At 37.2% G+C, this 17,183-nt stretch overlaps 1 protein-coding gene, 1 long non-coding RNA gene and 1 other non-coding gene across 3 annotated transcripts in view; 2 read left to right on the top strand and 1 right to left on the bottom strand.

Moving 5' to 3' along the window:
- Nucleotides 1–17,183, bottom strand: part of LOC129405522 (uncharacterized) — a 107,533-nt gene that overhangs the window by 38,751 nt on the left and 51,599 nt on the right. The window lies entirely within an intron of this gene.
- PTPN12 (protein tyrosine phosphatase non-receptor type 12) overlaps nt 1–17,183 on the top strand; it is a 73,742-nt gene that overhangs the window by 43,054 nt on the left and 13,505 nt on the right. The window contains exons 5-12 of the mRNA XM_055141133.1: nt 133–171; nt 1,263–1,334; nt 2,841–2,900; nt 6,766–6,908; nt 11,193–11,259; nt 14,353–14,430; nt 14,523–14,621; nt 15,213–15,298. Coding sequence (XP_054997108.1) covers nt 133–171; nt 1,263–1,334; nt 2,841–2,900; nt 6,766–6,908; nt 11,193–11,259; nt 14,353–14,430; nt 14,523–14,621; nt 15,213–15,298 — 644 coding nt within the window. The remainder of the gene's footprint in view (nt 1–132; nt 172–1,262; nt 1,335–2,840; nt 2,901–6,765; nt 6,909–11,192; nt 11,260–14,352; nt 14,431–14,522; nt 14,622–15,212; nt 15,299–17,183) is intronic.
- Nucleotides 13,063–13,202, top strand: LOC129401065 (small nucleolar RNA U109). The gene has a single exon (XR_008628084.1). It is a non-coding gene; the product is annotated as a small nucleolar RNA U109 (small nucleolar RNA).

Below are 17,183 nucleotides of genomic sequence, written 5' to 3'. Positions count from 1 at the left end.
ATCTACTTACTTGACAGGCCAGGTAAAGTCATAGTGAAAAGTAGCTCTTAAATTATATTTTCCTTTAACAGTTAATTTATATTTAACTAGAATATTCTTCATCTCCCTCTATGTCCCCTGTATTCTTTTTAGATTATTGTAATGGCCTGCCGAGAATTCGAGATGGGAAGGGTATGTATATCTGTTGACAATTAAAATAATTGTGAAGTATTAGTTTTCATCTTTCAATTTCTAGGGACATTATTTCTGATCTTTAATCTGAACCTGTTACTAAATACTTTTTTTAGAACAAAAATACTTTGTTCTGTTATTGCTTTTATTTGATAAAAAGTATCAAAATTACCTTTCATTAGCCTTTCTTTAGTATGTTTATTAAAGAAGTTTTGTATTGTTACTTAATAGTCTTCAGGTATTTTTTAAAATTTTCAGTGTGTCTGCATATGTGTGTGATTTCCAGGTATCTAACCCATTGAGCTATATCCCCAGTACCAAATATTTAATGTTTTAAGAAGGATGCTATTTGTGTGTTGGAAGTTCAGAAGTACTTTAAAATAGAAATAGAGCTAGAGAAGGGTACACAGGAGAAGCTGCTTGCCTAGTGTGCTTCCATCTCCAGTTCAATCCTGGCACCAGATATAACCCTGTGAGCAGCACCAGGAATGATCCTGGAGAACTAAGCACAAGTAAGCTCTGAGTACTACAAGGTGTGACACAAAATCAGAACATAGGAACAGAGCCAGAGATAGAGTACCGGGATTAAAGCACTTTCTTGTATGTAGCTGACCCTAGTTTGATCCCTGACACCACATACTGTCCTCGAACTGCCAGAAATGACTCCTGAATCAGGAGAGAACTTGAGTACCACCAGGTGTGGCCCAACCTCCGGTCCCTAGTAAAATAGAAATTAAATTGAGCAAATAATTTTTTAAAAAATCAAGTAAGAATTTAACCAGAGATTAGTAAAGTGTCATTTTATAAGCATTTAAACTTGGCGTAAATGGACCTCCTTGTGCCAGTCACCTTTTAAAAATATGTCAGATGGTCCTTGTTTATTCATTTCTTTTTTATTATTGTAGTAGTTTCTTATGACTAATCATTAAGAGACACAGAGCCCATCTTTAAAAGCAGTTGAATAAGTATAAGCCTTCCCGACCCCTGGCCTACTGATAGCAGATTTTGTGTTTTGGAAGAGAGTAATAATTTTTAACATTATGGTACAAAATATGTGAATTACATACTAACTTTTTTTGTTTTGACTACAGAAAAAATGTGAACGCTATTGGCCCCTGTATGGAGAAGACACTATAACATTTCTACCATTTAAAATTTCTTGTGTAAGTCACTGTTTTATACATATTATTTAGTATCAGAAAACAGGAATACTAGACAAATGCAAAATTATCTGAACCCAGTTTTATGTTTAATGTTCCCATGTAAATCTACATTTAGAAGAATTAATATTAGTAATTTTTTTATACTCCCTTTAAATTTGGGGGTTTGAGAATGACATAAAAATTTAATTCCTGGGGCTGGAGTGATAGCACAGCAGGTAGGGTGTTTGCCTTGCACGCGCCGACTCGGTTTGATTCCCAGCATCCCATATGGTCCCCCAGCACCACCAGGAGTGATTCCTGAGTATAGAGCCAGGAGTAACCCCTGTGCATCGCTGGGTGTGACCCCCAAAAAGCAAAAAAATAAAATGAAATTAAAGAAAAAGACTAGTTTTTTTTTTCATCTTAAGTTGTCTCTGATACAGCTTACACAAAGTAATTGTTCTTCTGTTAACTGAATACCACTCTGTAATTGCAAAAGAAAAAGAAAAAAGTTGCAGCTGTTTTGTTGACATTCTGAATGCTTCTAAGTAAATGCAATTTTTTTATCAAAAAAAAAAAAAAAGAACTGCCATCCTGGAAATAAAAGTTAGTCATAGGGCTTAAGAGAGAGTATAGGAGGTAAGGCACTTGCCTTTTGTGTAACTCTCTCTGCTACAACTCTGCTTCAAATCTATGATATTATCTACAGTACTGACTACCATCAAGGGTCATTTTTGAGCACAGGTAGAAGGCCCCTGTACGTGTGTGTGTGTGTGTATATCTATGTGTGTGTATACACACACACACATACACACACACACACACACACACACACATATATACATATATATATATATAAACACACACATATATATAGTGACTGTAGGAAAAGATGAATCTTGCCGTTTGTAGCTTTAGTGGAACTGAGGGCATTGTTTTCTGCAAAATTAGCTAGGAAGGACAAATATGAAATGGCCTTTCTCATCTCTGGCATATAAATAGAACAAGTGAGTATACAGTACCAAATGATGACAAACTCTTGGCCTTGGATTATGAAACTGAGATTACCAAGTGGGAGATGGTGTGTGTATGTGTGTGGCAGGGGGAAGGGTGCATGAAGAGGAGGGCTATAAATTACATAAGCACATTGGTGGGGGGAGATTGGGCACTTTGATGATGTAACTGCTTATCAAGACTATTTTTTGTGTATTTGAAACATGAAATATTGGGGTAGGGAAGCAAATATAAAAATTTAATCTTTAAAGAAAAAAAGAAGGAAAAAAAAGTTAAGTACATTCAGCCTTTAGACAATTCAGATAAGACAATTTAGATAAGACCTAAACATTAAATTTAGGCAAGTTGCTAACTTTTAGAATGACTGTTCTTAAAATTAGAAACATATTTGGAATTTTGAAGGTTATTTCCTATCATGAAATAATAGGAAACTTGAAATAGGTGGTTACTATTTGTTTTGGTATTACATGATAGCCTAAACACCATCAATGACAAGTGTTTCCCTTTCTTTAGGAAGCAGAGCAAGCTCGAACAGATTACTTCATTAGGACACTTTTACTTGAATTTCAAAATGTAAGTATTTTACTCTAGAGACTGCTTCCCAGAAAGTTTTGGTGTTTTGTTTTGTTTTCATGTTTTTTACCATTGCGTAGTAAGAGTTTATCATATTATTGAATATCTGGGCTTAATAAACAAATGGAGAACATGAGAATAATGCAGATTAGTCTTCAAAGTATAAGGTTTAGGGGCCACAATCATAGTACAGTAGGTAGGGCACTTGCCTTGCTGTGGCCAACCTGTTTGTGATCAGTACCTTACATGCCCCCTACCCCTCAACCCCAAGCCCTGAGCACTGCCATATGTGGCCCCAAAACAAAACATAAAAGCCTAAGGTTTGATGGAAACAGTTGCTTTCCCCCTTCACTCTGCTGATGTTGTGATTACCAGGGATCACACACGTGCCCACATGCTTTGGTTTTGGTGCTTGCTGGTGCTTACATTTCTTTTAGTTGTAGAGCTTTACATGTGAGGTAATTATCCTGTAATAAATAAGCCATTTGTGCAATTGAGAGTGTGTAAAGTTTCAACATCTTTAACTGCTTCGTCGCCATATTAATGAGATAGAATAGCCAAAGTTGTTCAATAGGGGCCCGAGAGAGTGTAGCAGCTAAGGCACTTGTCTTGCACATGACCAGCCCCATTCAGTCCCTGGTACCCTGTATAGTCCCCCAAGTTCACCAGGAGTGATCTCTAGTGCAGAGCCAAGAGTAAGCCTTGAGCACTGCTAAGTTCCTTCCCATCCCCCCGCAAAAAAAAGTTCTTAATAAATAAATGATGTGGGTAGATTTTACCAAAGGTAGACAGTTACCAAATAAATATGCAAAATTGCTATTTGGAATCTTCAGGGAAATGCAATTAAAATATCAGTGAAAAAAGCAATATGGACAGTAGTAAAATACTGAACAAAAACTAGACTCAAACTAGACTCCAGGGCCAGCCAGAGTGATAGCCCAAAGCGCTGAGTGCATTCTTTGACATGTGGGAGCAACCCCTGACAACAAGAATCATGGGTAGCCCACAGACCGTAAAACAACACAGAAACTGTATGTCCATAAGCAGATCAGTGAGTAAGCTAGCATTAGCAAACTGAGACGGGTTAGGGAGGGGGGACTTTAATTGACTCATAATACCATTTATGGGTCCTTACTGAATCTTACTGAATCAGGTGTTTTAGCTCTTGCTGTACATGCAGCTGACCCCACTGCAGTCTCTGGCTCTGCATATGGTTCCCTAAGCACCACTACGAGTGACGCCTGAGCACAAAGACAGGAGTAGCCCCTGAGCATTGCCAGTGTGATACAAAAACGAACAACAAACAAAATTAAACATTTAATAATTCCAAACCAAGTAGAGCTTTTAAATAGAAGATCCTATAACTACTCTTTTTGTATTAGTTGTAGAAATTTGATGTTTGGGTTATATAAGGTTAGAAACCAGAGGATAATGTTTTATTTAGTATTTTAAGCCATGTACTTACCAAATTAGATATTAACATAATAGAAATTTTAATCAGAACAACTTTGTCTAAATTGAATTTACTATATTTGGAATCATTGTTTTCTTTGCTGCAAATATTGTTTACATAATCATTATCCAGTTCAACTTGTTTACATTTTTGCTGCTTTTTATTTTGACCATAAGTGGTCCTCAGAGGTTGTGATCTCGGCATTGCTCCAGGGACCACGTGGTACTAGAAATGGAACCCAGGGCTCTTGCTTGCAAAACATGCACTCTGGCCCTTTGAGCCCTCTTTCTAACTCCATAGTTTATAAATTTTCTTGAGGCAAGCCATCATCATGCTTAATCTTCACTTAAATGGGAGTTTTTTTTGAGGCTCCTATCTTCAGTATTGCAGGTCTACATAAACTGATTCGTTTTTAGGAAGGAATCTTAAGGCCACACAGATGCCTGTTAGTTTACTCCTCATTTATCTATTTTTAATAATCTTAGTTTTTAAATCTCTGTAAGTGATTCAGCTTGGCTATGAATTACAACATTCTTAACCTAGTAGATTTGTAGAATATCTGCATTCTTTCCTCAGGCACCACCAGGTTATCTCAGGTAATCCCTGACACTGCAGGGCCCAAGCTGCACAACATCCTCAGGCCCACCCATGTGTTGACCCACTAGTGGAGAATTGCTTCCTGTGTGCAGATAGACACATTTCCTATATTCTTATTTCTGTCTAATTTGACTAATCATGACATGATCAGTCATGATTAGTCAGATGTATTAATTATAATATCAATTAGATATGTTAATGTGTCTAATTAATCTCTTTTAATTAGATATGTTATGCTTTTTATCAATCATGATAATTATAGGTATCTTACTCAGTTTCAGTTGTGTTTCAGCTATATTAATTCTCCTATCTTCATAATGGTAGATACTGAGACCTTCATTACACATAGATGATAATGCTTACCTAAAGTTAATTAGTAATCACACAGTTACATATAATTTGGTCTACGTTCCAGGAAGTGCTTTTTCCTGTTAAATACCTAGAATTTAAAACATTTTGGTATTTGGAATTTTATATTAAAAACAAATTGAAGTCCACAGATATTTTGTTTATGTTGATGATAACTCTTAATATTTGGTATTTTCAAAATGAAAGGTGAACAACAAGCATTTGAGGCCACCAGTGCTATAATCATCTGGCAATGTTGAGGGCTCAGGGGAATGAATTTATGAACATATACATATCACTTGTATGTGAGCTACATGACCATATCTTAAGGCTCTAAAAAAATTTGGGTTGGGGCTGGAGCAATAGCACAGTGGGTAGGGCATTTGCCTTCACGTGGCTGACTTGGGTTCGAGTCCCAGCATCTCATATGGTCCCCTGAGCACCGCCAGGAGTAATTCCTGAGTGCATAGCCAGGAGTAACCCCTGTGCATTGCCAGGTGTGACCCAAAAAGAAAAAAAAAATTGGGTTGGCCAGTACCCAGTAATGCACAGTCTAGTACTGCTCAGGAGATCATATGAGATTCCAGGGAAAAAAACCCAGTTAGTCATGTGGAAGGCAAGTGCCCTTCACTGTACTATTTCTCCAGCACCTAAAAAAAATATTTTTTAGCATGAATGCAGTAGCATATATTCCATTAGCCATCAGTGATGACATCATAAATATGTCACCTTTTTGAAGACTACACTTACCAGAAAATGAAAACCAAAAACATGCAAATAACAATTTAAATATGATAATAATTTAAAATACCTCTTTTAAGCTCCTGAAAATAATTAAAACTTAAACTCAGTTATGAATAACTATAACTTTGTAATTCACGGTAACTGACTTCTCAAAAAATTTTACATGATAAATTGAAACTACTGTTTTTGATAACCACTTATCTAAAATAAGACATGGCTATGGGGTTAGGTAAATTTGTTTATGATTTTCCTTTTGAGTTTAGATATTCTTTGGAAATACAGTGCTCTTGGTGTATTGTTCACTTATTTATGATGTAGATTTTTATTAAGTAGTATAATGATTGTAAAAATGCACATTCTGAAGGAAAACTGTCTGGGCTCAGATTCCACTTTGGGTACTTGAGGTAAAATATTAGGCAAGTTATTTAATTTCTCCATCTCAGTTTCATTACTGACCAAATGAGGATAGTATTAGTAGTTATTTCATGTTGCTACATGTTAATTAGATAAACTATTAAATGTAAAGCCCTTAAGTCAGTATATGACAGATGAGTCAATAAATGCAGGCGATTGCTTAATTGGGGGTTGTTAAGGCAGTGCTAAATACCACAAAAAAAAACCCAACTTAGAAATGACAATAAAGTTAGATGTGGTTTTTTTTGTATGCTTCAATGAATCTGCAAAAATATTTTCATAATTGTTCGATGTTTTTTATTCTTGAAGGAGTCTCGGAGGCTGTATCAGTTTCATTATGTGAACTGGCCAGACCATGATGTTCCATCCTCATTTGATTCTATTTTGGACATGATAAGCTTAATGAGGAAATACCAAGAACATGAAGATGTGCCTATTTGTATTCATTGCAGGTACAAAAGAATTTTCCAAATATTCCAATACTTGGGAGTGTCATTTTAATATATGTGGTATTAGAATTTTGAAGCCTAATTTTTGGAATTTCATTATTCGGTCATTATGTGGGTTTTCAAATAAGGCTACCTGAATTCTGCTGCAGTTCTTCTACCTTTATTTTGGGAGGTAGGGCAGCACACCAGGTGTTGTGCTCAGGGCTTACTCCTGGCTCTGAGTTTAGGGATCACTCCCGGCAGGGCTAGGGGAGCCATAAAACTGTTAATCATATTCCTTTATATGTGATTTGTATGTGCATTCACATTTGTTTTAAAAGTAAATGTGTTGCTGGGGAGGTAGGTCAAAGGGCTGATGTACATGCCTTGTTTGTGTGTACCCCAAGCTTTATCCCTAGCACTGCATGCTCCCTGTCCTAAGTGTAGTGCCCTGGTGACCAGTAGTATCAGATCAGCAGACCCAAGTACTGAGCTCTGTGGCCCAGGTGGCTTATTCAAGATATTCAGCTTAATCTCCGGCAACACATGGCCTTGAACACTTCTGGGAAAATGGCCCTATTGGCCTCTGGGCCCTAGCACTGCAGGGTGGCCCCTACCTAAAAAAGAAAATTTTAAAAGGGGGTTGGAGAGATAGTTTAGTATAGGGGTTGAGGTACTTGTCTTTCGTGTGACTTCTGACCACAGAGCCAGGCAGGAGTAGCCCTGGGCACCAGATGTGTCCTGCCCCCTAAATACATAAAAGTAAATGAAAATTTACTAATTACAGTGTAATACATATTTAATCCCCATTCCTTGATGGTTATTATCTCTTTTTCTGCTATTTTAAATAGTAGTTTAAATGGTAAAATCTTGATGCGCTATCATTAGATAACTAATTAGGATAGTTGTCTAAAAGTGTGATTTATCTGGGCCAGAGAGATATTTGGGCACAGCAGGAAGGGTGCTTGTCTTCCACATGCCTGACCTGGGTTTCAGCCCCAACACCACTTACGGTTCCCAGGGTCTACCAGGGAGCAACTCCTGAGGAGTGCAGAGCCAAGAGTAAGCCCTGAACACTGCTGGATGTGACCCACAAACAAATTCAAAAAGTGTCATTTATTTCTAACCCAAAGTACTTAAGCTTTTTCATGCTCTTAATGTACACTTTTTTTTTTTTTTTTTTTTTTTTTGCTTTTTGAGTCACACCTGGCAATGCACAGGGGTTACTCCTGGCTCATACACTCAGGAATTACCCCAGCGGTGCTCAGGGGACCATATGGGATGCTGGGAATCAAACCTGGGTCAGCCGCGTGCAAGGCAAATGCCCTACCCGCTGTGCTATTGCTCCAGCCCCAATGTACACTTTTTTAAATTTGATTTTTATAGTTGATAGTAAACCTAGCACTAACAGTTTTGGGGAATGCTTACTTCCCATAATCTGCCCAACACTGTTTCTTTTTAGCAAACTTTTTTTCTCACTCTTCTCTTAACAGCTCTATGTTATGGATTAGGTAGAGGGGAGTCCAAGAGGTGCTCAGGCCCAGCAGCTCCTTCTTGAGAACAGGGTGCTGTTCCTGCCAGGGTGCTCTGGGGCTGTACCCAGTGGGATTTGGAAACCCTGTGGTACCAGGAATGGAACTAGGGTCAGCTTCATGCAGAGCAAGTGTTTGAATATCCATACCATATCTCCGGTCCATGAAATTTCTTCTGTATCTTTTATGTTGAGGACATTAATTATTTTGAGGGAGGTGGGAGCTCACACCAGCATTGCTCCGGAATCTACTCCCCGGTACTTAGACCTGGGGTGGGACCCTTGGCTTTTGTATGCAGAACATGTCCTACAACTTTTTAAGTCATCCCCCAAGCCCATGAGAATGTTAACTTTTAATCAAGTCATATTACCATTGGTTATCTTGATAGTTGGAGATGTTGGCAATGTGTTTATAGTGCCAGTGGTTGAAACCCAAGTTCTCTTATATGCAAGGCAAGTCCTCTACTGCTGAGCCACATTCCGCACCCTTATGTGATACCGTTGGTTTTCATTGTTTTTATTCTTTTTAGCTATGTATATTTTAAACTATTACATAGCTAGAGTTGTCTTGCATTTATAATTTCTGACTACTGCAATATGCTTAGAAAGTTCTTTCCTGACATATTATAGTGTTTACAGTTTTGGCTCTGTTATTTTTTTCATCACCTTTTAGGTGTTTTTTGTTGGTTTGGATTTTTTTGTTGGTTTGTTTACTCTGTGTTCAGGAATAATTCCTGGCAGTACTTGAACCTCGATCAGCCATGTGCAAAGCAAGTGCCCTACTATTGCTCTAGCCCCTAAAGGAAATTTTTAAGTTTTTAATCCACTGGGGCTTTTTTTTTTTTTTTGAAAGGGACATATCCAGTGATACTTAGGGGACACACCTAGAGGTGCTCTCAGGGGATCATATAAGAACTGGAACCTTTGTCATAGCTGCAGCCATGTGCTCGGCAAGCACCTTAACCTTTTTGTACTATTTTTCTGGCCTGCACTGAATTTTTTGATAGTTTAGGTATGAGGTAAGAGTTTAATTTCACGTTTCATTATTAGTTTCCAGCACCATATATTGAATGGTTTTAATCTTGCCCTTTGATTGGCGGTCTACCATCATGCTTATCTGTAATAAATAACTATCATACAGGGACCAGAGAGATAGTACGGTGTTTAGGTGCTTTTCTGGCATGTAGCCAACCCTGGTTCTGTCTCTGGCACCATAGATGGTGATCTGAGCACCACAGGAATGATCCCTGAGCATAGAGCCAGGTGTAAGCCCTGAACACCACGGTGTAGTTCCAAGAACAAAATACAAATAAGTATCATGGGGTCTGAGTAATAATACAATGACAGGGCGTTTGCCTTACACATTACCAGTACAAATCCAATCTCTGGCATTCCTAATGGTACTCCAGGTACTGCCAGGAGTAATTCCTGAGTACAAAACCAGGAGAAACTCCTGAGCATTTGTGGGTGTTATCCTTCCCCCAAAAAAGAGAAAGCATCAGGGGGGCAGAGTGATATAGTACAGTGGGGAGGGTATTTGCTTTGTATATGGCTGACCTGGGTTCATTTCCCAGCACCCTGTATGGGTACCCTGAGGACCACCACATGTGGCCCTCCCCCAATAAATATATGTACTTAGAAAAATAGATGTATCTGAATTTTATATCTCAGTGATTTGATTTTATCTTTGTTACATCAGACATTTAATGATCAAGTTTTAACTATGTATCACTTAGTCTCAACTTACAAAACTAAATGCTTTGATGTAGGGGACTGACAAATATAGTAGTAGTCAAAACTTATTACTGGCCATGGACGTGGCTTAGTCATAGAGAGTCACAGTGCTTCATATGTGTTATGTGTGAGGCCATGGATTTTGTCCCAAATACCAAAAAAAGAAGAAAAAAGAAATCTGAAGGTCATTGGTTCTTTACTGAGTTTTGGCAGGAAAGAAGGGTGTGTGAGATTGTGTGTACATGTGCATGCTGGGGGTGTTTATTAATAACTTTTAAAAAAATTACACTAGGTTGCAATTTGGTATTTATATTCTCCAGGTTTTATTAGTTTTTTTATGAGATGAAAATATCAGTGGGTTTTTTGTTGTATTTTGGTAATGCTGGTGTTCATACTAGTTGCTTAGACTAAAAGCATTTCTCACCTTTCTGTATTCTCTGCAGTTTAGTGCCATTCTGTTTTATTCTGTATGCTACACCATCAGAGGCATCGTGAACATAAGCAGAATTTATCTCTGCAAAACTTTTGTTAGTAAGACAATGTTTTCTGGGGTAGACTTAGTATTTGAAACTGAAAAAATTCCTCTTGAAATTTTATTAAATGAAAATAAGCTGCAGGGGGCTGGAGTGATATCACAGCGGGTAGGGCGTTTGCCTTGCACACGGCTGACCCGGGTTCGATTCCCAGCATCCCATATGGTTCCCTGAGCACCACCAGGTGTAATTCTTAAGTGCAGAGCCAGGAGTAACCCCTGTGCATGCCGGGTGTGATCCAAAAATTAAAAAAAAAAACCAACAAAAACCATCTACAAATCCTAATGTTGAGTGTGCACCTTGAGAGTCGGGATATGGCTTAGAGATAAAGCACTTTCTTGCATGTGTGAGGCTCTTTATTTGGCTCAAAGCACCACAAAAACAAAAGTAACTGAATAGAATTTTGCCAAATTTCTTAGATGATTATTTTGCTTCTGAATATATCATCCACCTTTATCATGTAATTCTTTTTATCACAAAAATTTTTTTTCTCAAACTTTATATCCATAGTGCAGGCTGTGGAAGAACAGGTGCCATTTGTGCCATAGATTATACATGGAATTTACTGAAAGCTGGGGTAAGAATAATTTTTATGCAGTATTATAGCTGATCTATTAAGATTTTCAAATGTAATGACTAATCGTATTAAATTATACTCTTTTGTTATGTGCTTTTTTTAGAGGAACTTTGCTTATGTAAGAAATGAAGGTAATGAAACAGTATAAATGAAGTAGTAATAGATGTGTGGAAATCATGCTGAGTTGCTTATACTCCATCAGTAATTTTTTAGGTCACATTGTATTTAACAAACTACCAATACTCCTAAATGTTGAAATAATCTACTATGCAGCAAAGAAACTATGCAAATTAATACTTGCATTAAGGATGCTAAATTGGTATTGGCTTTCTCATACATAGACTCTTAGTCAGCCTTATATCTTTTCTAGGTATAAGCATTTATTAAATATTTATGTGTAATTAGACATATAGTACGGTGTTTCAAAATACTAATAACTGGAACAAAACTGCTGACATTCTATTTCTGGCTCTGTCATTTACTAGTTGTGGGATCTGGCCAAATTATCTAATCTTCAGTTCATCTAAAAATGAAAAATGTAATATTAATAATTCACAAGAATTAAATTAGTTGAACTTTGTAAAGACCCCTAAAATTGTATGTGACATGTTACCATGTATTCAGTTTCTTTACTATTGCTGCTGTTAATTGGTTTTACTATTTCTGCTATTTCTGATGCTGTGCACTATATAAAAATAGACATGGCTCTCAGAGATTTGAAAAACAGGTTTCATTGTATACAGATGTGGTTCATTTGCTGGTTCTATAAGATGTTCATCTGTATATTAGGGAGAAATAATTCTTCATAGCTCTATGGTTTTCTCAAATATATAGAAACATCCTGTGTTTTGTATAAAATTAAATTAAATATTTGTTCATGTTTTTCCTTTAACTCTCACTCTTGTCTTTCCCAATCTTCTCTCAGTTGATCACTTTTGCTATGTAATATTTAATCTTAAATAGTCTCTGGAGGGGCTGGAGCGATAGCACAGCGGGTAGGGCGTTTGCCTTGCACGCGGCCGACCCGGGTTCAAATCCCAGCATCCCATATGGTCCCCTGAGCACCGCCAGGAGTGATTCCTGAGTGCAGAGCCAGGAGTAACCTCTGTGCATTGCCAGGTGTGACCCAAAAAGCCAAAAAAAAAAAAAAAAAAAAAAAAAAACAGTCTCTGGAAAAAAATCTCTGGTTCAGTTTTATATTTCTCAAAATACATAATAATCTATTACTCAAATGAACAGTTTGTTTGTTTATTTATTTTATTTTATTTATTTATTTTTATTAGTGAATCACCGTGAGACAAAGTTACAGACTTACAGGTTTTCATGCTTAAGTTTCAGTCATACAATGATCGACCCATTTTCCACCACCAATGGTCCCAGCATCCCTCCCACCACCCCCACCCTGCCTCTGTGGTAGGGCATTCCCATTTGCTCTCTCTCTCTTTTTGGGTGTTGTGATTTGCTACAGAGGTATTAAGTAGGCATCATGTTTGGTCTATAGTCTATTTTCAGCCTGTATCTCCCATTCCTAGTGGGCCTGTCTAGCACCCCTTGCTTGGTGATCCCTTCTCTATCAGAGCTAGCTGCTTCTTCACCTAGCATGTGAGGTCAGTTAAATGAACAGTTGTAAATGAACAAAATTAAGGATTCTATCATTTCAATATAAAAATAGAAAACTAAAACTTAAATGGAAAGAGACATTTGATGACTATAAGCAAACAAGATAAATATCTGCTTATTTCAGAATTTGTAGATTTTGATTATCTTCCCCATTTTATTATGTTTGGTTTAAGATCATCTAAGTTGCATGTGGAAATGCCTGTTTCTCATTCCCGTGGGGGCAGGAAAACATAACATGCTATGTTAAAAAAATAAAATAAGGAGTTCTTTAGGCTACCAACCATACAGTAAAAGTTATGTAGTAGTATATTTCCCCTGACTCACTCAAGCACACACCCCAGCTTCAGGCTTCACTCATCCTTGGCTTCAGTGCTTTTTTATGTCCTTTTCTCCTTTCCCTTGAAGCAAATATTAAATAAGAGTTGAATTTTTAAATCTTAAGAAATAATAAAATGATTTTAAAAATACATGTTAGGCCTATAATTGGGGCTTGGTGTAAAAATCTTATGGTGAATATAAATGTTCCTAAGTAGTAAATCTAGGATTTTATTATTAATTACTTTTTTAATGTATCATGTTTTACCAAGTTATTCATGACTAAGTTTCAGGCATACATTGTCCCAACACAAATCCTATCACTAGTGTTAACGTCCCTCCATCAGTGTTCCCCAGTTTAGGAATTTTAATTCTTCAGTCCTCTTAATAATACCAAAATACCCCACTGATTTTTCAAGTTCTAATAGTGCTGCTTGAGAAGTGTGCCTCTGATCTGTCTTTGCCTTTCTTTTTTCAGTTTCGGTAAACCTCCAGTTTTTCTTCCTTTCAAAATTTTATCTTTCCTCCTGAGTTTCAAATCTGATCTTGAGAGGCTTAACTACTGTGTAGATCTAGTTCCCAATGTTTAAAATGCAATTATTGAGTTTATTTTACAGTCTCCAGATAAAGCTTCGGAATCTGTATTTTTATGTAACTCTCTTAGCTAGTTCTTCTTTAGCCACTCCTAGAAACACCACTTATAGAAAGAATTTGAACCACTACATTCATAGTCTAATCCCAAGTAGCCGTATCTTTTTCTTTCTTTTTCAAATCTTTTCTTCTACTACTCTTAGACTTTATCTACATTGAACTCAGTTTTCCCAGTAGGTGGTATGTTAATAATACCTTACCTTTTATATTTCTTTCATGTTTCATTGCACACACCTATCAGAATTAGTCACAGCATCTTTATTCCCATTGCTCTGCTATTGTATCTCTAGTGGACTTTTTTTTTTTATCTTGTTCTCTAGCTTGACTTTGAGTTAACATTAACTTTGTATTCATAATACCAAATGTAATGTCTGATAATACAGTAGAATAATGCTCAATAAATGTTTTCCAGTTACCCAGCACATATGTTGAGCCATATATGAAAGGTTGACAGCTATTTGTTATGGGCAGTTGTTCAGAATTCATGTATTAAATTTTTTGTTTTAGAAAATACCAGAGGAATTCAATGTATTTAACTTAATACATGAAATGAGAAAACAAAGGCATTCTGCAGTACAGACTAAGGTATAGTACACCTTATAATCTATGTTTACATAAATGTCGTCCTTTTTAACTTTTTAAAAGCCTTTTCCCTTATTATTTCATCTCCTTAATAGGAACAATATGAGCTTGTCCATAGGGCTATTGCCCAACTGTTTGAGAAACAGCTACAACTATATGAAATTCATGGAGCCCAAAAAATTGCTGATGGGGTGGTAGGTATTTTTGGCTTGTAATTCTAAAAAATACTTTACCAACATGTAATAGATTTTTTATGTTTCATTTTTGTTATTTTTATCTCCTTTGCATGTGTTGTTTCTAGTGGTGATCATGCTTAAAAATATTTATCTTCAATATATTTTCTTGGGCACTGTTATTTCCAGTTGCATTCAAAATATGTTCAAATATTGATTTTTCTTTTTTGTTGTTTCTTGTTTCTGGATCATACCCAGTGGCACAAAGTATTTACCCCTGGCTCTGTGTTCAGGGATCATTCATTATGGTGGTCTTGGGAGACCATATGGGGTGAGGGGGATCAAACCTGGGTGGGCTGCATGCAAGGCAAACTCCCTACCTACTTATCCTGGCCCTGAAGTGTTAATTTTTCTGTAATGTTATATTTCCTATTTTTTCTTTTTGTTTCAATTGAAACTTGGTTTTCAGTCTAAACTACAGAATATAACAACCACTTGAAATTTGAAAAAATTGGCATTGCTTTAAAGTGTCAAACATTTTATAGGAGATTTGAATGAGGAAGGAACACAATTTTTACTGTAACTTTAATGAAGCAATTCTTTTCTTGGCAGAATGAAATTAACACTGAAAACATGGTCAGCTCCATAGATCCTGACAAACAAGACTCTCCTCCTCCAAAACCACCAAGGACCCGCAGGTATTGTGTATGGCATGTTTTCATTGAAAAGTTACTTTCTTTTCCCCGCTTGGTATTGGTTTTGGTTTTGAAGCCACACTTACCATTGCTCAGGGCTTACTTCTAGCTCTGTCTTCAGGGATCACTCCTGGTGAGCGCAGGGGATCCTATAGGGTACCAGTCAACCCCAGGCCAGCCACATTCAAGGCATATGCTTTAGCTATTGTACTTCCACTCCAGAAAGTGTTTACTTTTTAGTATGTAATTCTGAGCCTTCAAAATATGGCTTTAATCTTTATTGACAGTGCTATGACTTGAACCCCACACATGCAAGTGATCTGCTGGTGAGCTATATATGTCCTTCACTCCATTCTACCTTTTTGTCCACATATGCTTTACTTTTATTTATTTTACTTTAATTTTTTATGAAGACACCATGATTTACAAGGTTGTTCCTAATAATAGAGTTATTTCAGGCATGCAATGTTTCAGCACCAATCCCATCACCAATGTTCCCAAGTCTGCTCCCACCACCCAACCTGCCACTTTTTTTGGCCATACTTTTTCCACTGTTTATACTGCTTCAAGATTCAAATTATTGTAGCATGTAGCTCTCCTACAGAACCCTGGAAACAGGAAGACGATCTCTCCAACCTAGGCAGGGGTGCTCAAAAGATTTGTGCGCGCAGCATGTCAGGACAAAGGCACTTGCACAGACCATAGACTCGTAGTCACATGACAAAGTTTATTAGCAGAGACCGTGGTTGAATAGAAACTGAAGGAATATGCCTACATGCACTAGCAAACAGGTGGTAGAGGGAGGCAGGGGATTGTATGGCTACTTAGAAGCTGCTGGAGCACTATCCTTGAGGCTCTACAGCACAGTTAAGCATTGCTAACACTCAAAGATGTCTGCTTCCCATGTCCCACGCTATTTATTGGCCTCTGGCAGTAACAAGGCCAATTAATTTCTCTGTTATTCTTGAAAATGTCAGGTTTCCCCAGCAACAGCCCTGGTCCCAGAGAAGACGGGGACCCGGGGCTTTCCCTACAGGCCCTGCGACCTCTAGTGGTCAAGGGGCTCTGCCAGGGAAAACTCCCAACACCGGTATAATGCCTAGCATTTAATAGGTCTGACAAGCATGGACTAGGACTTTTATCTTTGAGAAGTAAAAAATACCTTATTTAAAACCAATGAAATTTAAGTATTTACTGCAAGCTCTTGGGAGCATGATAAAGAAAACACTGGATAATAATGTTTTTTCACTGGCAAGATTTTTGTTGGAGAGGTTGGCTGGAGAGAACAGTGACTGGGAAACAAACTTGAAGTTATTATGTTATATAGTCTACAATAGTTCTCTTGTGAGAGAGGACTTAGTTTAAACCTGAGTTTACTAAGGTACTCAAATACATGGATTTGTTTTATCTCATGGATTATATATGGCATATCTAAGTCTTAGAAATCTGATTTAAAAATGCAGGGTTTTTTGTTTTGTCTTGTTTTGTTTTGTTTTTTGCTTTTTGGGTCACACCCAGCAATGCATAGTCGTTACTCCTGGCTCTGCACTCAGGAGTTACTCCTGGCGGTGTTCAGGGGACCATATGAGATGCTGGGAATCGAACCCAGGTTGGCCACATGCAAGGCAACACCCTACCGATGTGCTGTTGCTCCAGCCCCCCAAATTTCAGGGTTTTAATGGTACATTTGCTTCCAAAAATCATTTGAAAGTGCATATATGTATATTCCATCACTTCCCAGTGTGGATAGTAATACCCTCAGCATAACACAGATTTTATTAAGGGTTCTACTTTAATACTAATAGCAATAGCCTCTACTAAAATGCATTTGAATAAAAATTTCTTTTTCTACAAAAAAAAAAAAGAATTCGCCCAACAATAATACAAA

Source organism: Sorex araneus, chromosome 1, assembly GCF_027595985.1.
Source record: "Sorex araneus isolate mSorAra2 chromosome 1, mSorAra2.pri, whole genome shotgun sequence".
Lineage (NCBI taxonomy): Eukaryota > Metazoa > Chordata > Mammalia > Eulipotyphla > Soricidae > Sorex > Sorex araneus.
The sequence above is the reverse complement of the archived record's forward strand: the minus strand, read 5'-3'. Positions and strand labels throughout refer to the sequence as shown.